This window comes from Myotis yumanensis, unplaced genomic scaffold (assembly GCF_028538775.1).
Source record: "Myotis yumanensis isolate MYYU_CA2020_CCGP unplaced genomic scaffold, mMyoYum1.0.hap1 SCAF_12, whole genome shotgun sequence".
NCBI lineage: Eukaryota > Metazoa > Chordata > Mammalia > Chiroptera > Vespertilionidae > Myotis > Myotis yumanensis.
The window spans coordinates 21,642,255-21,665,429 of NW_027223763.1; the positions used below are offsets into that span (position 1 = coordinate 21,642,255).

General features: G+C 38.5%; 1 protein-coding gene across 7 annotated transcripts in view; it reads right to left on the reverse strand.

Moving 5' to 3' along the window:
- FKTN (fukutin) overlaps nt 1-23,175 on the reverse strand; it is a 56,662-nt gene that overhangs the window by 23,380 nt on the left and 10,107 nt on the right. For 5 of the 7 annotated variants that reach the window (XM_070430981.1, XM_070430984.1, XM_070430982.1 and 2 more), the window contains exons 4-9: nt 19,542-19,745; nt 15,800-16,077; nt 15,013-15,145; nt 10,489-10,618; nt 4,971-5,104; nt 3,419-3,546 (exon numbers count right to left, since the gene is read on the reverse strand). In XM_070430981.1, coding sequence (XP_070287082.1) covers nt 3,419-3,546; nt 4,971-5,104; nt 10,489-10,618; nt 15,013-15,145; nt 15,800-16,077; nt 19,542-19,745 — 1,007 coding nt within the window. Of the gene's footprint in view, nt 1-3,418; nt 3,575-4,970; nt 5,105-10,488; nt 10,619-15,012; nt 15,146-15,799; nt 16,078-19,541; nt 19,746-23,175 lie in introns of those variants that run through there. The other 2 variants (XM_070430979.1, XM_070430985.1) reach the window with 2 other exon arrangements.

Genomic DNA, 23,175 nt, shown 5'->3' on the forward strand with positions numbered 1-23,175 from the left:
GCATTCTATGATATTGTTAAGCTTTTCTCAGAATTAACTGTGTTGAAAAAAGGTAGAATATTATAAAGACCTTTAGACTAGCTCTAAAGGTTTCCCCTGCCCCCATCTAGAAAATACTGCAGTTCTTTAAAGCAAATAGTGCTGAAAAGAATGAAAATGGCATATGGCTGGGGGAATCTTCCAAAGAAACTACTCTACACAGCCATCCCGTTCTTTTCTCTGCCTTTTAAGGTCACGGTAACATGACAGAAAATCTGGGACTCACACCATCTGTCCAGACAGCTCTACCACTGCTCATTTCTCCTGTGAAATCATCAGAACACTTCACACTTCCCAAACACTGCCGCCATAAAGAGCAGTTATAGCAGAATGAACGGAGCTCTTTCTATCTAGAAACGAAGTGCTTAGAAATGAGCAGTTCTTTTGAGGTTTATGGGTTTCAGATCGTGTCAGTGAGAAGACATACAAGACTTAGAAGAAAATTTAAGAATAACAAGATTATCATACTGGCTCTAGAAATTATCTTTCTTAGAAAAAGGTGATATTCTCATATGGGTTCTCTAAGAATAGATTTGGCAATTCAATCTCTAATTTCTCATAAGACTAAGAAGAGGAATAGTTTTCTTTACCACCACCACCACTAATAATAATATTAATAATAGCAGCTAATAATTATTTAACACTCAGAACATGCTTATCCTCTTCAAAACCCTTCAGTCTATTAACTCACTTAATCTTCAAAACCACTCTATGTGGCAGTTTCTATTATTATTCCCATTTCACACTCAAGGAAACTTAGGTGCAGAGGAGTTAAATAACTTTCCCGAGGTAATATATCCAGCTGGTCAAATGTAGAGCCGGGATTCAAAAGCAAATTGGCTGCCACCATGCCTTTAATTTCTATGCTAAATTTCTTATAGATTTTTTTAAAAAGCCTCTAAATTATACATGCAATTTGGTATCTTTATCACATTCTGAATAAACAAACTGTGTCTAAATGTCAAAAACACCACCCCCCCATTCACCTAGTAACAATGAGAGTGTCAATTATATATTCATTAACTTATCATCAGAACTTAGCATGAATGTGCTTATCAAAAAAATAAGTTTTTATCTATATACTAGAGGCCCAGTACATGAAATTTATGCAAGGGAGGGGGCCTTCAGCCCAGCCTGCTCCCTCTTGGGACTGCTGGCTCCTAAACGTTCGCCTGCCTGCCTGCCTAATCTACCCTAACCACTCTGCCTGCCTGCCTGATCACTCCTAATCACTCTGCCTGCCTGCCTGATGGCCTGTAACTGCTCATCTGCCTGCCCGATCACCCTTAACCACCTCTGCCTGCCTGTTTGCCCCTAACCGCTTGCCTACCTGCCTGATCGCCCCTAACTACTCTGCCTGCCTGATTGCCCCTAACCGCCTCTGCATGCCTGCCTCATTACCCCTAACTGCCTGTGCCTCGGCCCCTGCCACAGCGGCTTCGTCTGGAAGGACGTCTGGAAGGTTGTTCGGCTGTCTGGTCTAATGAGCATATTACGCTTTTATTATTATAGAAGACATAAAAGCCTAAGCAACTGTTATGACAAAACGACTGGTTACTATGACGAGCACTGACCACTAGGGGGCAAATGCTCAATGCAGGAGCTGCTCCCAGCCCGCAGGCCCCAATCGCCAAAGGGGCCTGCCGGCCAACCTCTTGGTCTTTTCCCCCGGCCGGCAGGCCCTGATCGCCTGATCGGGACTGGGCCCCCAGGCTGGGGTGGGGAATTGGAGGTGGGTGGTGGTGAACATGGCCCCTTTCCCAGGGGGCCCGAGGGCCGGATCCCTCCTTGGGGCCAGCGGCCAACTTCTTGGGTCCTTCCCTCATTTCCTCTCCCCACCCGGCAGGCCCCAATTGGCCCACTGCCCACCCACCTCGGTGGTGGTTGGCCCCTCTCCCTGGCCAGCAGGCCCCAATCGCCCGATCGGGGCCAGGCCCTGGACTGGGACGGGGAACCAGGGTGGGTGGCGGTGGACACGGGCAGCGAGGGAAGGAGGAGGTGGGGAGGCAGGGAACCTGATCAGCCCTGATCGCCAGACAGACCTAGGGACCCCACCTGTGCATGAATTTTGTGCACCGGGCCTCTAGTAATATATAAAAAGTTTTAAGAATATGCTCTGAGGTCAGTGTCAACTTGGGAATGCTTTATAACTTTGAGAAAAAATGTTTGGATTATCTCAAACCTCCAGACCAAGATTAACTTTACATGAAGGCTCCTTGCCTTCAAAAAGGACCCAGCAATTCCAGGAGGGTGTGCCACCGTGCACAGGAGAAATGAGGCTGAGTGTGGATTCCCCTTCTGTGTTACAGAACATTCCCCACTGTGCCCAATGGTTCCATGTACTCAGTGATCGAAGCCGCAATCTCAGCTAGTTGGTGAGGTAAGTTTATGCCACTAATTAATATCATGACCGTCTAACTGCATTACTAAGGAGAGCACAGTTACTCTAAAGTTATTTCTGTCTTTTCTCATCAAGGACTTTTTCCATGGCAGCATTAAAAATGTTTAAAATGCCAAACTAGCCGAAACCGGTTTGGCTCAGTGGATAGAGCGTCGGCCTGCGGACTGGAAGGTCCCGGGTTCGATTCCGGTCAGGGGCATGTGCCTGGGTTGTGAGCACATCCCCAGTGGGAGATGTGCAGGAGGCGGCTGATCGATGTTTCTCTCTCATCGATGTTTCTAACTCTCTATCTCTTTCCTTTCCTCTCTGTAGAAAATCAATAAAATATTTAAAAAAAATAAAAATAAAAAAAAATAAAATGCCAAACTAATATACTACATTCCTTCAGCTCTGAGATCCCTCCCCACAAATTTTTCCATCTGTGACTCATGTGTCTTACGATTATAATTGGCAGTTTTTCCTTTCTTAGTAGCACATAAAATAATAGTGCATCTTACAATGTATATCATCTTACATTTGACAAAATATGGTAGCTGTTATGCCCAATGGGCATCTTTCAAGGATTATCCCTCAGCCTCTGTTAAGGGCACAAGATCAGAGCTTGCCCAGCACTCATGGTCTCATTCAATCCCAATTTCCTCACTTCTCCTTCACTTCATCATGATCTCCTCACTGATCTTTACCCATTCCCAACCAATTATCAAACTCCTACAGCTCTAACGGTCAATCTGTGTTCCTTGTTCTGGTTTTATCTGATAACTCAAGGGCTTCTAATCATAATGACTCTCTGAACTGACAAACCCAGGGACACTTCCTCCCACAGATGTCCTGATAGGTGGTTCTCACATCACAACATAACTGGGCTCTAAGGGTAAGCTGAGAAAGTGTTAGTTAATACTGGAGCCTTGACAGAGTCCCCCCCACCCAACCTCTGAATATTTCTATAGCCCCTTTTATAAGTACTTATCTGAATCATACTTAAATTTTTTTCCTGTTTTGGCCTGAGTGCCTCCATTCCACATATGGTCAGTCTCTTCATAGAAGAAAAAAATGTCAAGTTTTACATCATCTTTTCCCTGGAAAGATAGTTCCAAGCTGTCTTCTACCTAGAGGGAAGATGAAAACCTTCACAGACTGAAACAAAGGAAATATATATCTTTTTAATTAAAAAGATAATGTTTTATATAGAGTATTGATTTTAAGATACATGTGTTTTCAAGTTGGAGCACCACTGAAATTGGGATGCATCAGTAGCACAGCATCATGTCATTTCTTTCTTAAATGCATATAAAATAATGGTGCTTCTTACAACTGATGACAACTCAGGGTAATGACTTAACAGTAGCTAAATTATCTCTGTGCAGAATTTCCTGTTCCTGAGCCCTTTTCTGACTAAAGAAAGAAAAGAAGCAAAGACAAATCACTCCCTTTAATAATCAACTATAAGGAAATAAGTTTTTCATTACAATCAATAAATAAGTACTTGTTCTATTACAGAAATCCATATACATACAATATGTACATGAAAAACATAGATAAAAAAGGTACAAAGAATTTTCAGAGTATTTTCCTAAGAAATTTATCCTACAAATAATTATGTTCCTATTGGACTTGGTGCCTCTGTCTGTTACAGAATCAATCACATAATTATTTATGCAATTTTTCTTCCAATTAGTGAACTTCTCAAAGGTAAGGACTATAACTTACTCATTTTATGTCCCAGGTGCTGACCACAGTGTCAAGCATAGAGTGAGGGTTGAGTAATGTCTGCTGAATGACAAGAGTTCTATTGCTTCGATTTTAATCACAGGAAACATTGTATTAAATTTTCTTAATAAACTAGAATGTTTATGATAAGGAAAGTAATTTTCCAGTGACTGAAATACTTCTACTTTATTTCCTGGACAACACTATTCTGGAAACAAGAAACCAAATAGGAAGGTGATTGCAAGGGATCATAGGCTTAGGGCATAGGAATCAAATTGTCTAGAAGATTTCATCTAAGTTGCAATGACCTATCCCTAGCTGACCTGAGAAAATTGCTGTGACCTAGGGCAGATGAAATAAACAAGAAGTTCAAGTACTGTTTGAAATGAGTCTGTATTTCTAACCTTTAGCAATCAATGAAATGTTTTGTGTTGCTAATGATACGATGCCAAAGTGAACATAAAATTAAATTACAAATGAGAGACAATATAACTTTAATAGGGTAGATGGGCTTCTTATAGTAATTGTTTATTACATGTTGTATTAACTATATATTATATTGTTCCCTAATATAATGGGAATAAATTCATCTGCAAGAGTACAAGGTCTTTCTCTCCTTATCATTGTTAACAGAAAACCAGATTTCCTCGTTTTCCTTAGATAGTGCAGAGGTCACAAGTGGTCACAAGCTTCTGCTGCACTCATCCTGGCGAATACCGAGTGACAAAATGACACAGCAACGTTCTTAATCATTTCTGAGGTAATTCAAGTTTTACTTTTGAGACATGTTACTTATGAAGTAAAGCAGACTTTTAGTACTGACCTTCCCGAATTTGTGTTTGAGTGGAAGTCCTGCATCCTGAAATGCTGAAATAATATTAGATCGGTAATCTTGTATAAAAATTCCTAGGTCAACATCTCTACTATAAGGAATAATACTGCACTGCCGATACCATCCTAAAAGTAAATAAAAAAAGAAAAATAAGAAGACTTAAAAAACAACAACTGAGTTTAGAAAAAATCAGTCATTATTATAATGAATGATCTCTGTAACAGTGGATTTTATTTCATAGGAGTGGACTTACGGTGCGTCACTAAAATTATTATTATTATTATTATTTTAAATTATTATTTTTAAAAAATATGTTTTGGTTGATTTTAGAGGGAGAGAGAGAGAGAGAGAGAGAGAGAGAGAGAGAGAGAGAGAGAGATGAAGGGAGAGAGAGAAAGAGAAACATTGATGAGAGAAACATTGATCGGCTATCTCCTGCACACTCCCTATTGGGTACTGAGACTGCAACCAGGGCATGTGCCCTGACTGGTCATTGAACCAGGTGACCTCTTGGTGCATGGGACAACATTCCACCAGCTGAGTCACACTGGCCAGGGCTTACTAAAATTATTTTAAAAATTAAATCCTAAGATAAAATATGTGGTTATAGGACCCACCTGTTGAAGAATTTACCTTCCCTCCCTTCCTCCCTCCCTTCCTTCCCTTCCCTTCCTCCCTCCCTTCTTTCCTTTTACTAGTGTGAGCACTAAGCATCCTCAAAAACTTTCATAATGTATTTAAAATTTATCTTTATTGTTGAAAAGTATTACAGATATCCCCTTTGTGTGTTTTTTTCCCACTGATCCCCTCCACTCTGTACCTGCACCTCCCAGGCCTTCACCACTCTACTGTCTGTGTCCATGGGTTATGCATACTTATAGATATAAAACCCTAAGTGACTGAATGACCAATCACTATGACATGCACTAACCACCAGGGGACAGAAGCTCAAAGCAGGAGCTGCCCCCTGGTGGTCAGTGTGCTCCCACAGCAGGAGTGCCGCTCAGCGGACCAATGGGTGCCAGATGCCAGGCTCATGGCTGGCAAGCACAGCTGCGGTGATGTGAGCCTCTCCCGCCTCTGCAGCAGCGCTATCAAGTGACAGCAGCGGCAGGCGCAGAGGGGCTGGGATGAACGGAGAGGCGCGGCACCCAACCCAGGCTCAAGTTCAGGCTCTTCCCCAGCTGCCTGCAGCTTCGCACACTACTACATTCCTCTGGGGATGTCAGACTGCTGGTTTTGGCCCAATCCCCACAGGCCAGGGCCTGGATCAGGCCAAAACCAGCAGTCCGACATTCCCTGAGGGGTCCCAGATTGCAAGAGGGCTCAGGCCAGGCTGAGGGACCCCACCAGTGCACAAATCCGTGCACTGGGCCTCTAGTATATATATAAATTCCCTGGTTAATTGCTCCCCTCCCACATCCCTATCACCGCTTTCCCTCTGAAATTCATCAGTCTGTTCCATGCTTCTACGTCTCTGGTTCAATTTTATTTATCAGTTTATTTTGTTCATTAGATTCCACATGTATTTTAATTTCTGAATAAACTATTAGCTTTAATAATTTTAACTGGGCCATCCATTTAAAAAAATTAAATTACTTTTGATAATGTTTAATCATAAACCTCTAATGATGAAGGCTGCCTTTAAGATAAGCTAAAAAAATATAATTTAGCCCAGCTGGTGTGGCTAAGTGGTTGAGTGTCGACCTATAAACTAGGAGTTCAGAGTTTGATTCCCAGTCAAGACACATGCCTGGGTTTTGGGGTTAATCCCCAGTGTGTGGTGTGCAGGAGGCAGCCAATCAATGATTCTCTCTTGTCATTGATGTTTCTGTCTCCCTCTCCCTTCCACTCTGAAATCAATAAAAATATATTTTAAAGAAAAAAAATATATGTATATATGTATATATATACATAAAATTTAATTCTTTTGCTTAAATATCTCTTTACTGAACAGTAGTTCGTAGAACTTAAGAGTTCTGAACAGCTCATGTCCGATGGATCATAAAAAAAGAAGAGCAGTATCAACCTCAATTTTCAGCATGTCCAAAGGTATTTCTAGGTATTTACTATGTATCTACTTCTCAATCAGATGCTACAGTACTATTCTAAAAAACCCCACAAAATTTATACCTTAATATTGCTAAGGGTTTCTCAGTCTTCCCTATTATCCTTCGACACCTTCCATCCAAATTATTTAAAGAGTATATAAAGACCTACGATTATCTTTGTAGGTATTGCCACTGGGCAATACTGTTTGGAATTCTAAACTTTCATTTTATTTTAACACCAGTGTTCCAGTGCACGGATTCGTGCACATTGAAAGGAAATTAATTAGAAAAAATATTTTAACATCGCTATTTGCCCTTTCTCTATAATAAAAGTGTCAACCAAATTCACGATCAACAATGACAGATAGAAACACTCGTGTGTGATTGGCACCAGTAAGAGCTTTATATGTATCGAACATGTGGGAGTCAACTTAGCCTTTTATACATATAGAATAAACTTGCTTAATTAGACCTGCTTTCTGATTTAGCTAAATTTTTTCCAGCCCAGTGAAGCACCCCAACTTCTCTTTCAGGTAATTGTCAGCAACATAGCAGTAAATATCAACATGAAGCAGATTATTATTGTAGATCATGCAGGGAGAACCAAGGATAAAATATTTAACTGCAGCAGTGTTGACTATATTCTGCGCAGTGAGAAAACCTGAAGTCATTTTCAAGGTCCACCATTTCTTATTTCTTTTCAGTCGGGTCAAGTTTCTAAACTTACTAAATCTCTGTTTTCTGGCTAATGAAAAGAAAATAGAATTCTACCAAGTCTCCTATCTACCTACTCTAGGACTTCTGTGAGGATCAAATGAGATGAGGCATGGGAAAACGCTTCACGGACATTTGGTTAAAGTGTAAAATGTTTGCACCTGGCTATAAAGCAAGTCGTGTTCCTGGGCTGAAGAAACTTCAAGGAGGCTAGTTGCTACGGAGAGGAAGCTGGGCATTGCTATGTGATGTCATTACCTGGCACCCACAGCAACCATTTCTGGGCTGTGCTGTGGGCTGCATTTTGTGCCATGGGGTCTTGGCAGCATTGGCTGTGATTTGGTGGGGTGTTGCTCCTGGGTGGTGGCGGGGCCTATGTCCCATTTGGGGGAAGCTGAGTGTTGGTTTGTCGGCGCCAGGTCTGTGGTACCGTTTATTTTTATTATTTATTTATTTATTTATTTAAATATTTTATTGATTTTTTTACAGAGAGGAAGGGAGAGGGATAGAGAGATAGAAACATCGATGAGAGAAAAACATCAATCAGCTGCCTCCTGCACACCTCCTACTGGGGATGTGCCCGCAACCAAGGTACATGCCCTTGACCGGAATCGAACCTGGGACCTTTCAGTCCACAGGCCGACGCCCTATCCACTGAGCCAAACTGGTTAGGGCCCGTTCATTTTTAAATGGCCAGTGTGCATCATGGCAGCTCCTGCATTGAGTGTCTGCCCCCCTGGTAGTCAGTGCATGTCATAGCTGCTGGTTAGAAGGACACTTAGCCTTTTAGATATATAGACTAGAGCCCAGTGCATGAAATTCGTGCACGGGGCGGGGAGGGGGTGGTTGTCCCTCAGCCTGGCCTGCGTCCTCTCGCAATCCAGGACTCCTCGGGGGATGTTGGGCCTAAACTGGCAGTTGGACATCCCTCTCCCAATCCAGGACACTGCATGCACCAGCAACCATACTTTTCATATCTTGCTGTTGTATGGGCAGCTACATATTTTTGCCCTGATTATAAAAAGTAGTACATAACATGATCCTTCTGAGGCAGTAGTACCATTTTCCCCATCTTATGGGTAGAAAAACTGAAGCAGAGAGAAGTTAAGTAATTGGCTTTGTCACAGAGTTATAAGTGTCAGAATCAGGGCTGACCAAAAATGTGCAAGCCAGAGTCCATGCATGTCATCGCTGCATCATCCTGTTTTATCAGTGTTAGAGTAGCCTTTCCAGGTTTCAATTTTTAAATCTAAGAGACTGTTCCCAATTTATAGGGTAGGGTCCCTAGACCTGGCTGGTGATCAGGGCCATCTGTGGGGCAACCAGCAGGTGGGGCAATCGGGGGGCCCCCACTGGCACCTGCCTTGGCTGGCAGCCTGGCACCGCCCACTGGCCGGCCCTGCCCCGCCCCCCGATCGCCGCTGCCGGTCACCTCCTTCTCAGGGGGCAGACGATCTACGCAGGAGCTGCCCCCAACTGGTGGTCAGTACGCGTCATAACGACTGGTATTCCGCCGTTGGTCAATTTGCATATTAGGGTTTTATTATATAGGATGGATCTTCAGAAGCCTAAGATGAGGGGAGGGGGTCTCACTGTAGTTTGAGAAAAATCTACAATCCACATTTGTAAAAGAATCATAAACTATTAAAAATGGAAAGCTCTTAAATATAATCTAATCCAACTCCCTCATTTCATAAATAAAAAAAACCATGTGGCTAAAATCTCAAAACACACCATGACAAATAATTAAGAAGTATTTTTGATGACAATCAGTAAAACAATTTTGCTTCAAAAGTTAAACTTTAAAGCATATATCACATAAGTGTGTGAGATGTACTCCTTTTTGGCTTACTCTAGCTGTAAACTCCTTGTCGGGAAAAACCATGTGAATTTTCCACAAAGTCTAATAGACAGGCTAACCAAATATCCCAGTCTAGGCCTGTTGTCCAACATAATTATGAATGGGACTCCCTTTCACTTTCAAAGGTCTCTTGAGTTAGAAATAAATGATACGGAAATCCTATGGAAGCAGGAGCGAAATTAATTTTTGTACACATAGTTATAATCAAGAAAGAACACAGTTATAACTAACTACAGTTATAAACAAGAGGGAATAAAAACAACAACATTTACGATTCTAAAATTTGAAATTCCAAAGGAGTTTAATCCAATGCACAGTGGAGAGCCAGAAATCTTTCTCAGATTCTAACAGCAACTTGCCTAAGCGTCTACATTCCCCACCTCAGAATAATTAGAACATGGTAAGGTAGTGCTGCCCAATCAGTGATGCTACCAATGACCTGGAAAGGCTTGAGGAAGATCTTATGGCACTCCCCTCAGTCTTTCTCTCAGTAGCAACTTTTGGTGCAAGTAAGTTGTTTGTATGATGTGTAAAGAAAATGAATAGTTTTTGTTTAAATACAACAAAAAATTTTGGGGATAGAAATAATAAAATGCTAATGTAAGGCTTACCTGAGAATCAAGTATACAGGTTCTGATGTAAATTTTATACACATGAATTATAATTTTTGGTAAACACACATATGGCCTTCCTAACTCACTTTTATGCTTCTGAAATTAATTTCTTTAAAGAAATCAATAAATTCTTGCTCCATGCTCTATATTTATTCTATCTATAAATATGACACTTAAACTATCACTGATATTTTGCCATCTCAAGCAGTCATTCCTAAAGGGAAAGAGGGCAAAATGACACAAAGACAAATGTAAAGTAAGAATTTTACCTAGACAAGTCCCACTGCTCAGCCAGAACCGTACTCCCAATTTCTTTAATGTTTTGGCTGCAAGTTGCAACAATTCCTTTGCACTCTTCCGAAAAGCCACAGCTTCCACAGTGCTATCATCAAGGTACTGCTACAGATATAATAAATGGTTAGCTATTATTGCCATTTCTAAATTGCTAGAAACATTTCTGTGACATCCAAGTTAAATTTGAAAATTAGCCCCATATATTTTTCTATTATAAAAATGAAGTTTCAGAGTTCTCTGTTAGTCACACGTTTCTTTTATAAAATAAGACTACAGGAGTAGATTCTAGGAGACAAGTTAAAGGGGAGGAACACAACCAGGATGAGCCTTACACCTTTATTAACTCCCTCCTATACATCACAATTTAGCAGGCTGGGCAAGTAGGGGAAAAGAAGGCTAATTCTGAGTGCTACCAGCATATCTGAAGCAAAATACAATCTGAGTCCAGGTGTCCAGATATTTCCACATTCCCTGCTTGTTTCTCACTGGAATTCAACAGACTAGAGCTCATTAATTATTTTTTGATAATTAACAAAATCAAGTTCAGAAAAAAATGTATGTTACCCTAGTTCTAAACTTCTTGGTAGATTGAGAAAATAATTAAAACTAAACAAAGGAAGTCAGGAGAGCACTTCCTTCCCCCTCCACCCGCCAAACTATTCAAAACCAGAGCCATTAGGTGAGGCAGAGCCAGCAAGTGCACAGTGGTGGTCTGTTTAAGTATCAGAACCTGAGCCAGTGATGAGGGCTCCACATGGAGGCCTGTCCAGCGGGGGAGCCAGTGCCTGAGCAGGGTGAGAAGTCTGTCTTGTGTAAGGGCAGTCCAGTGGGGGATAGCAACATCTCAGCAGGGAAAGGACAGCATTCACACAGGAGAGGGGCAACAGAAATGATGGGAGATTCAACAAATAAGTACGTAGATACATTAAGGATAATAGAGTCAGGTTTCTCACTGTTTGAGAAGGGAATCACAAATATGGAAATAAATTAATTAGACTGGGGATATCAATGTGAATACACACATACACATACACATTCTACTCATGTTACCAGGAGGACCTGTGTGCAGCAAAACCCAAATAGCAACAAGCACAACTAGCATCCAGACTAAGAGAAATAGTTGATTCCAGGATTGTGGCAGGGAAATTTACAATACGAACCTAGTATATCTTGTGCCAAAAATAAGGAAGTGCTCAAAAAATGACAGAGACCCATCAAAATCACACAGAAGCCATTGGGAAGGGGTTCCCAATGGCAATATGGGGCAATTATGAGACCAAAATAAATAATGAAAATTCATTGAAAGAATAGGAAACCATGAGTTCATACTGGTATAAACAAATAAATAAATTGAAAGTTTGATGATGATATTGACAATGTTTACATAGTTTTAAAGTATCTTCATGCCAAATACTATTAATTACAACAGTAAAAAATAGAAATTTCGCTCTAATAGTTTTGGCTCAGTGGATAGAGCGCCAGCCTGCGGACTGAAAGGTCCCAGGTTCGATTCTGGTCAAGGGCATGTACGTTGGTTGTGGGCACATCCCCAGTAGGGGGTGTGCAGGAGGCAGCTGATCGATGTTTCTCTCTCATCGATGTTTCTAACTCTCTGTCCCTCTCCCTTCCTCTCTGTAAAAAATCAATAAAATATATTTTTTTAAAAATAGAAATTTCACGGGGGTGAAGCCAAGTGCTCAACTTGAATGTCAACAGCAATGGAACATATCAAAGTTGTGCAGCACCTGGGAGGATATAATGAGAAGAGCATAGCATCACATCTGTGTGAGCCCAATAAAGCTTATAACCTGAATCTAACATGAGGAAGGACCAGACAAAACCCCAAATAAGGGACAATTTTTAAAACCCAAAAGTAACAAGGTCATGAAAGTCAAAAAAGGACTGTGAAACTGTCCCAGACTGGAGGAGACTAAAGAGACAAGGGAATTAAACACAATGTGATGCTAAACTGAATCCTTTTGTTATAAAGGTCATTATTAGGTTGGAACAATTAGAAAAACTTGAATGAGGATTAAGTAATCTGTATGTTAATTTCCCAATGTTTGTATTAATACCTATAGAGAATATTCTTGCTTTTAGGAAATACTAAATTATTTGAAGTTATGGGGGATATGGTCTACAACTTACTCCCAAATGGTTTAGGAAAAAAATTATCTGTATTGTATTTGCAACTTTCCTAAAAGTTTGGGAATTATTATTTTTTAAAAAAGTCTGGAGGCTGCTTTTGTGAGATTTTTAGATTAGTTGCTTGTTTTACACAGGACATTGCATTTAAGACTGTTTGGCGCCATCAAGTGCTCAAAGTTATGTATGTTTGCTTCCATTTGAAAACAGACCCTCCTCATCTTTTAATTATGGTTTTAACTTAAGAAATGATGAAGAATGAAGCATCTGAGAGGATAAAAAATTTAGAAAGTTATCCATCCCATCAGGCACTCTATATTAGTAATACCAATACACTAGCAGAATCACAAGTCTGTTTTGAGGCAGTGAAGGACACATAACATGGTGAAGAATGGATACAGAATTCCACCTCGTCATGTTACAAATATCAACCTCCAGACAGCATTGTAGTCTTGCTATGTGATGGTATTTAAACATAAAAACTATGAGGCTGTGATAAATGGATCAGCCCTCTGAACATTGGTCATCTATACTTTTTGCTTAAATGGTGATTTTTCCCAAAATCTCAAAAGAATGAAAATATGCAATTAAAAAATATGACACTATCCCTATGATTTCTCAATAATTTGAAACACTTAACATTTTACACTGCCTCCCCACAAAGATCTACAAATGAGTCTGGGCAAATGCTTGCTAGGTAATGGATTAGCTCTCATAAGTGTCCCTAAAAAAAAATCATTTAATTCAAATGAGCACATTCTTCTCCAGGCATTTTGCCATGATTGTACGATTTTTGTGTGTGCCAGGTACCATGCTAGATACTGGGGCTATGAAGATGAGTAAAATAAGATGTCTGCCATCAAGAAGTGCATATGATCTAGTAGGGGACAAGACAGACATTCACAATTCACTGTCATCATTAGTATGCCAGAGGTAGCTACCAGAACAAACTCCCTTAGTGCAGAAAGGGTGAACGCATCTCTTCTGCTTCTTTTTTTTTTTTTAATTTTATTGATTTTTTTACAGAGAGGAAGGGAGAGAGATAGAGAGTTAGAAACATCGATGAGAGAGAAACATCGATCAGCTGCCTCCTGCACATCTCCTACTGGGGATGTGCCCGCAACCCAGGTACATGCCCTTGACCGGAATTGAACCTGGGACCCTTCAGTCTGCAGGCCGACGCTCTATCCACTGAGCCAAACCGGTTTCGGCTCTTCTGCTTCTTGATACTACATGGGGCGGATATGATGGGCAGCACTTTAAGGCAGGGGTCCTCAAACTTTTTAAACAGGGGGCCAGTTCACTGTCCCTCAGACCGTTGGAGGGCCAGAATATAGTTTAAAAAACAACTATGAACAAATTTCTATGCACACTGCACATATCTTATTTTGAAGTAGAAAACAAAATGGGAACAAATACAATATTTGTATTTGCATATGGCCCGCGGGCCGTAGTTTGAGAACCCCTGCTCTAAGGGAACAAGATTAGGAAGGCTCACTTGGGCTCTTAAGCTTAGGTCCTAGAGGTCAGCACAACTGACCAGAAAAATCTCATATTTGCTGGTGCTGGGCACTTGACCAGTGATGATGTAGCTGGGACATTTTCCCATGCTGCTCCTGTCCCTGTGTACACACAAGGGAACCCCAGAAATAAAAAGCAGGTGGAAGAAGTAGGGTACCAAAACCCCACTGTGAATTTCACTGTTTTCCCATTATTTCTGTTTCATGTAATCTCTTAGAGCTGAACTTTCATGCCCTTCAAAATCATCTTTATATCCCCAGGGTCAGCAGAGTTCCTGGGAAATAGGCTTTCAATAAATGTTTATTGAGTTGAAAGCTAGGGCAGCAGAATAAAGTAAAGTTCAAAAGCACTTGGTCTTTGTGTAGCATTTATCTTAAAAAAACCCTCATAAACACAAAAGTTTCATATTCAGTGTCAACCCTCTGAGAAAAACTGTATTTTCCATGAAATATTATTTAAGATTTTTTCCCCATGGTCCATCTTCTGCAGTGGCTTTCTCCTCGTTGGAGTGCTTCAAGAACAGAATATGCCATAAAGTTTACGGGCTGTCCTAACGGAAACCAGAGGCCAGTGCTAAACCTACCAACGTCTACCCAAGTAAACGAGGTCTCCATACATATCAAACCATATCAAATATTTTCTGAAGGTTAATGTTTAACCTACTTTTTTAAAAAAAATTAAAAGAAAATAATCTAGAAGAAAATAAATGAATCAAAAAAATGTTTTCTACCCATTTTCCATAAGTCCCTTTATTCCCATCCCCACCCCCAGAACTCTTAAAAACAAACACACTTCCTTTATTTTAAAAAGTATACTACTTGGTTATCTCTAACCTGAAAGAATGCCCGAGCTTCTTTATACCTACACTCAATAAACCTAGAGTGTGGTATTTCTTCTAGAAAGTGCATTGGATCTTTTGGAATGAGAACTTCTAGTCCATCAACAGTAATCTGTTGTAATTCTGGCCTGAAAAACAAAAGTTAAGATTTATTATAAGGTTTTAACACAGAGTGAGTACCGGTAGCCTCCTCAAAATATACAACGTAAGCAAAATATCTAAAAATCAAGCATATTTTCTTCAATTACCTCAGATATCACTTTTTAAGATCTACTCTCTTAGCAACTTTTAAATATTCAATGCAGCAGTGTTATCTATAGTCACTTTGCTGTATGTATATTATATCCCAAAACTTATTTCCCTCATAACTGGAAGTCTATTCCTTTTGACTACTTTTACTATGTAAGTTTGAAGTTTTGATAACTAGAACCATAAGGTTTGCATTCTTTTATGCCTTGCTTCTGCCACTCAACAATGCAGGATTCATCTATGTTGTTGCACAGAGCACTAGTACATTCGTTTCTCTGCTCTACAATACTACTGGTTGTATGAATATAGAATGATTTGTTTGGGGGCATTAAGAAGAATGTTGCTATGAACGTATTTATATATATTTCCTGGTGCATTTGTGCAGGAGTTTCTTCCTGTTGAATATTAACATTTCAAAACTGAGTTATGTGAACTACATATTAGATGCAATTACTAAATGTAAAAAAAAAAAAGTAATAATTCATGACTGCACGATATAGGTTTCACATTTCCCCTTCAGACCCTGAATTTACCTGTTGAAAGCTCCTGGATAACGACCAAACTGTAACTTTCGAAAAGGAACAAACTTCTTGTCGATGTTTCCTTTGAGGCGCAGGTGGCCATGCCAGAGGTAGTTGCCACTCCTCTCGTGAAAGACCACCACGTGAATGGCGTGCGTGGCCAGTTTACAGATATAGTGCAGGGGGATTTCAGTTCCAGAAAGTGAGTCTATCCCATCCAGCCGGGGATCTTTGCTCTCGATCTTCAGGCACTGAAATCCCATGTTTTCAGCTATCCGAAACCAGCCTTCCTAAAACCAAAGAAACATCAAGCATGAATATTTAAAACCAAATACTAGCAGCAAAACTAAAATGATTTATACTGAATTAAGCCATACATATTTTTGTGCTAATCTGTTCTTTGCCAGAAGATTTGAAAATGAGGGTGGTGAGGGGAAGGAGATAGTGGGAGACAAAAGAAAAGTAAGAAGAGAGAAACTAAGTAGCTTGGAAGACATGTTCAAAGACTCTCTTCATGAAAATAAATATAAAATTTTTCCTTGAAATGAGAATGCTCATTTTAGTGGTTTCTGATTAGTATCTACAAAATAAATGTTAGGATAGCACTTAAACTAGTAATTCTCAATTTAACTTCTAATAACCTTTATCTTTAAACGTACTTGAGAAAAGTAGTACTTTCATCCTATAGTTTATATCCTAACACCTTACACTGCTACTATAAAAGAAGCCCATTATAATGCAAATCAATAGAAAACAGACTAAGACATACTATAAAACAAAGTGCATTTTCCAACATCATTAGTTACCAAGGCCCGGTGCACAAATTCGTGCACCGGTGGGGTCCCTGACCCTGGCCTGTGCCCTCTTGCAATCTGGGACCCCTCGGGGGATGTTGGAGAGCCAGTTTTGGCTTGATCCCTGCAGGCCAGGCCGAGGGACCCCACTGGTGCATGAATCCGTGCACCAGGCCTCTAGCATGCATATAAGATCTTTGGTTAATCTTTTCCGGCCTACCCTCTCCCCCTTTCCCTCTGAGATTCATCAATCTGTTCCATGTTTCCATGCCTGTGTGTTGAGCATCTTCCCCCTGATGGTCAGTGCGCGTCATAGTGACTGGTTGAATGGTTGGACACTTAGCATATTAGGTTTTTATTATATAGGATAACATAAATCTCACAAGACAAGACTAATGTAGATGGTAGATTCTTAGTCCTAATCTCAATAACCAGTGCTATAGATGATTAAACAGTGTTAATGATGAAGAACACCTTACATTTGAATAGAATTTATAATATTCAAGGAACTTTTATAAACATTATTGCATTTATTTATGACATCTATCCTCTAAAGTAAGTAGCAGAGGTATTATAAAGAAGCAGACTCAGAACTCTGAAAAAAAAAACACACCAAAATTAATAATACCAGCATTTATGTATTATCCAACCAAATCCAAGGTTCATTCACTCTGTAGCACTACCTTGCTAGTCTATATTTATACAATGTGTACAAAGCTCATTCACAATCATTATCTCATCTGAGGCCCACAAAAACGATGTGAGGTCAGCAAGGAAGATATTTTGCCTCCTCTACAGTTAAGGAAAAAGAGCTCTAAGTGATAATACCAGACATTAAAGTTATTAAATGGTGGAGCTGTGTCAGGAAGTTTGCATGTTTCAAGAGGACTGTATTCACATCACTTATCACCTCTGAACATTGTCATTTGGATTAGATGTAGCCTCATCTAAACTCCTGTAACACACAAACCCCTATCATAGTACTAACTACAGTTTTTAAAACTATTTGTTTAAACTCCATTAACAGACCAAGTTCCCCAACCATAGCAATCAACAGAGTGGCTAGTACCCAGCAGGTGCTCAATAAATATTTGTTGTTGTTTATGTTATTAAATGAGAGAAAGTGATAATTTTAGTAGAATGCTAACTAGTACCGTAACAACTGTCTTCTCCTTTCTAGATATAGAGCTAATTTGTGTTCTGGACAAAGGAATGTGGATGGATGTATCACACACCACTTCCAGGCCTGGCTTTACAATATCCCGTAAGTTCTTCCATGCATTCCCTGTTCCAACGGCATGTAGGAAAGCAAAGAACTCCAAGGTGGAAAAGCCACACAAAGGAAACAGCATGGATCTCTAAGTCACTGCTCAGAGGAAAGGTGTCCAGGAATTTCCCTGACCAAGAATAACTCATAACTTAAATATGTAATATTGAAAAACAGATGCATAAACATTTCATTTATAAATGATAAGGTAAAGTAGACAGGTGAAAGCGGCTGGTTCTAGGAGTGCGAATGATGGCTGAGGAGAGAAGAGGTAGATATCACTCTTTGTCATCATGAGCTTCCCATTACTATCTGATTTTTTTAAACATAGCTCTAGCATAATTGTGATTAAGAACTAAAAATTACATTTAAAATACCATGTCCTAAATTTTCTATAAGTTTAAATATTTTCAAAATATAGAGTTGAAAATAAATAAAACTCTTAGACCACTGTGAGGCACACACACACACAAAATAGAGACAGTTGAGAGGAAAGAAAAAACAAGAACTGTAAGCTGGAAATAAGTCAAGGTTCATTCTCTCGAGGCCCTGGGTAAGAGTGTGGGCTTCTCCTGCTTTCCTGGACTACATCGCCACCCTGGAGGGTAGCCCACCTGTTACAGGTCACACAACGGAACAGATTCCACTGCACAATTAGTGCACATGCCATCACGGGTGGCTGACTAACTAGTTGAGTTCATTTAATCTGATGCTAATTTTTGCATTCTTACTTGAAGAACTCCTCAGAATAAAAATTACTAAAGCTGGGAAGTTAGACAGTTAGAAGTATTCAAAATAAAGAAGTAAGCAAAGTCTTGGCATGTTTGAGATTTTTTTTTTTTACTGTGTGACTTTACATGTAAGTTTGAATTTTTGGAGACATCTAAGAAGCACCCCACTTGAGTATCAAACAAGTACTGTGCATTTACAAAGTGGAAAGAATGGTGCTACAGGTTAGGGATACCACCTTCACATACACCTCGTGTGGCAGATACTAACAATTCATCACCAAATCCCTTCCTACTTGCCAGCCTACACTGATGGGAAGGCCGAAAACCTGGCTTTTTAGCCTCCTTCACAACAAGGAGACATGAATATATAGTAGTTCTGGGCCGAGAGCCATAAATAGTTCACCAGAAGCTTCTGAGAAAATTTTTACTCCTAAAGATGGACAGTATCACCATCTCTTGCTGTTACCTTCCGGTCTTGAACTTGAACCTGGTGCCTGAGAGCTAGGACAGCTGTCCCGTGAAGGTGAGAGAAAGGAAGAATGAACTTCAGTGATGCAAGGCCTGATGCCAGCGGCCACCAACAGCCACCAACCTTTATACAAGAAAAATAAATTCCCTATTCACTTAAGCTATTATTTTTTATATTTTTTTTATTTCAATTACCGTTGATATTCAGTATTATATGAGTTTCAGGTGGCCAGCATAGTGGTTAGACATTTATGTAACTTATGAAGTGATCCCTTGATAAGTCTATACCCCCTTGACACCACACACAGTTATTAAAATATTGTTGACTATATTTCTATGCTTAAGCTGTTATTCTCTTATTACTTACAGCTGGAAATATTCCTAACACAATTTATAAAAAGCTTTAAACATTTTTTAAATGTTTTACATTTTAAACTAGTATAATCATAATATTTTGTAAAGATATTCCATTATCTGAAAGCAAATCATCTTACCTCATTCTTCCACAGGTGATACTGTAGAGCAAAGGCAGTAAAGTCTCTTGGAACACAGAAAAAGTTGCATTCTGAAGTGGAGCCATGAGAAGTATTTTTTACTTGTTCCAAGTTTTTATTAATCAATTCCAGAATCAAAGGATCAATAAGAAACACGGGTACATTTTGGCTCGATGTTAGCATAATAAACTTTTTAACTGCACGCTGTTTGAGAGGAAAAGAATCTCCTTAATTCTACTAAACCAATACAATAATCTAATCTCTTATTAAGTTGTATTCATTGATTTTATAAGTATGTCTAGAATGTTTTCTCAGTAGACACCATCCTTATTAATTAAAATAATAATACACAGTTTCTATAGTCTATTAAGGAAGATGAACAGATATTTATAAAGCAAAATAAAATACATGCAATATTTTATAAGGTACAGAACAGTAAGCTACTAATTAATTGTAAACAAAAGGATAAGAAAATCTTTATAGAGAAAGTGGTATCAGAGATGAAACTTCAAGCTTACACATTTTTCTCTTGGTATTATTAGCTAAATCTTTTCAAGCAAAAGTGGAAGATAAGATACCAGATCTGTCAACCTTTTAAAAACAAAAAATCAATTGTATGTGCATACTGCTTAATAATCTTTCTAAACAAATACCTCAATTAAAATATATTGCCAACTTGACCATCCCCATATACAATTTAACTTTCTAATTATTCTGCAATATTTTTAGACATTTTTGTGCTGGGTAGTAAGCAGTCCTCTACTGAAAAAATAAATTTTAAAATTAGAATAGAAACAGACTAAATCACACTGAGTACCTAAGAGGAGCAAACAGTAGCAAATAATAAATACTCAGAGTAAATAATACCTAAGAGTAGCAAAAGTAAATAGAATAAAGGGTGTGTACATTATAGCTTAAAAGCTTACTTCAGTGCAAGCAATTATGATCTCAAAGAAATGTATGCCCTTCAAAAAACAAAGAAAATTATAGACCGCCAGCCTTCATGAACATAGATACAAAAATACTTAACAAGATATTGAAAATCAATTCCAGTCGTTTTTTTAAAAAAGACGGGAAAAAAAAAAGTAAATATCATGACCAAGTAGAGTTTATACCAGGAAAAAAAGACAGCATTTGAAAATCAATTAATGAAACTCATCATATCAACAGAATAAAGGGAGAAAAATCTATAAGAATTTTAATACAGAAAAAGTATTTGACAAAATTCAATACCTATTAACAATTAAGAACTCCCAGCAAATCAGGAATAGAACACTTCCTTAATTTGATAAAAGGTATGAACCAAAAATCTATTATTGAGTTGTAGAAGTTCTTTATTTATCATTGATACTAGTTTTTTGTCCAATATGTTTTGCAAATATTTTCTAGTCTTTGGCACATCTATTCATTTTCTTAATGCTGTCTTTTGATAAGAAGTTTTAAATGTTGATAGTCTGATTGATTTTTTTTTCTTTTTGGTTCTTGCTTTTTGTGCTTTACACTAGGAGAATAAAAGAGAAAAAATGGTTTTGAAAGAAAGATGATGAGATAACAGACACTAGTACAAATAAAGTGCTTAATAAATGTTTGTTGAATGAATCTCTTTCAGCTTGGTGTTAAATACAAACATGATGAACACATATATGGCTTCATTATGATTATTAATATAAATGTAGATTAGAGCAGGCTCAAAGAGAGATTCACCTTCAAAATCCGACTTCTAGGTTGCTATCAATGAAATCACCAATGCTCCTTGGAAACAGATGTCCAATGAACTCTAAATCCAATTAATTCTAAATCAACATGACTATTATCATCTGGCCTTCAATATTCAGTTTGTTTACAAGAAAGAAAAATGTCTTGTTGAAAACAAGACACTAGGATAGCCTGCCTATTCATCTGCCAGTGTATACAATTTTATCAGAACCTGAGTGGTTTGGTGGGACTTGTTCTTAGTGAAAGGCTAGGTCCTAATAATCCATTCTAGAATTTTATAAGGGCTCAGTATTATACTTATTGATCAGATTTCAATAAGTACCTTTTATTCCTTCTAAAATATTAGAATAAAAGTATTTCAGTACTTCTTTCCCTGTGATTTTGCAACTATTATAAAGAGTGATTTTTAGTACTATGAGCTGCTCTCTAGGTTTTTGTTCATGTACCTTGAAGTAAACCCTTTTTTAAAAAATCCATTATTTTCTTCCACCTCAAGAATCATTCCCTGAATGAAAAGAATGGGGCTGCCCTACTTTTTTCCTGTTATGTTAAGCTTTAAATGATTCACAAATCCCATTAAAAAATATATCAGTGAATCTGCACCCCTGCTGACTGCTTTATATACCAAAGGTTTCGGAAATGTTGTTGGTTAATCCGGACAGAGTAAAAGCTTCTATCTCACTGATGCTATTTCAGCTTTAAAGCATTTTCTGAACATGCTCTTTCAATTTACATATGAGTACTCTTAATAAATGGCAAACCTGGAAAGTACATATAACCAAAGTATCATCATACTTTAGAATGCTAAAATTTATGATAGAGAATCCCCATTATTTTCAGATGGGTATATTTCCCAGCTGCTAAATACAGAATTTCACATTTCAACACATTATTTCACTCACAGGACAATAAACCTGGTCCAAGTATATTATATATGTGTTTTTCCCAAGGGTGGGTGGGATGAGGGAGAGTAGGGCTAGGTGGAATGCACAAAATGCCCCTTTTTATTTCCTCTGCGAGAGTCTTTACAACTGTGACTGGGGAGCATGCACTCCAAGTGTACCATCCTTCCCTTTCCCTCAGACTAGCCTAAGTGCACAGAGCAAAACATCTGCTATGTTCAATAACTAAAAGTTCACATTGAAATATCTACCTATGGTGTCAGGTGGGTGCTACACTTATCAGGGTGGTCACTTTGTAAGTTATCACTATCTAACCACTAGGCTGTACACACGAAACTAATATAATATTGAATGTGAACTGTAATTGAAATATTGTTTTTAATGTTTTAAAGTTCACACTGATACTTCTAGACTTGACAGTTGAGGAACCTAATAATAGAATATCTCAAACTTCACCCTTGAAACAGTTCAAATGCAACTGGTGCCACCAATGACCTAAAATTATCACTAATACTTTATTGCTGCTGGTGACTTGAAAGCCTACTTCTAAGCTACAGCTTTTCATGTTTCTGGTTAAACAGAAGCCAAAGACTTCTGAGAAATATCTGGTCATATCCAAAATGTATACTAACAGGATAAATTTAATTTTGTATTAGTAACCTAGCATTGTTTTTCATTCTAAGTTTAGAAGAAAAAAACAGGGTAAGCAACTATGTTTTATAAATGTGTAGGCTCTGAAATTAATAAACCAAAACAGGGATATATTGTAATATTGCTAGTTTCCCTTATCTTATAAAAGAAATATGTTGAATAGGTTTTTATTCCTAATCATTATTTTATAGTTCAATTCTTTTTTTTTTTTTAATTTACAAATATTTAGTGGGGGAAATGTTTTTCTTTTTATAGTTCAATTCTTAATAACATATTTATTCATTTGGGGAAGCACTATAGATCAGTAAATGAGGGCTTGGGAGGCAAACAGAATCTGGACTCAGTCACTTACTAACAACCTAACC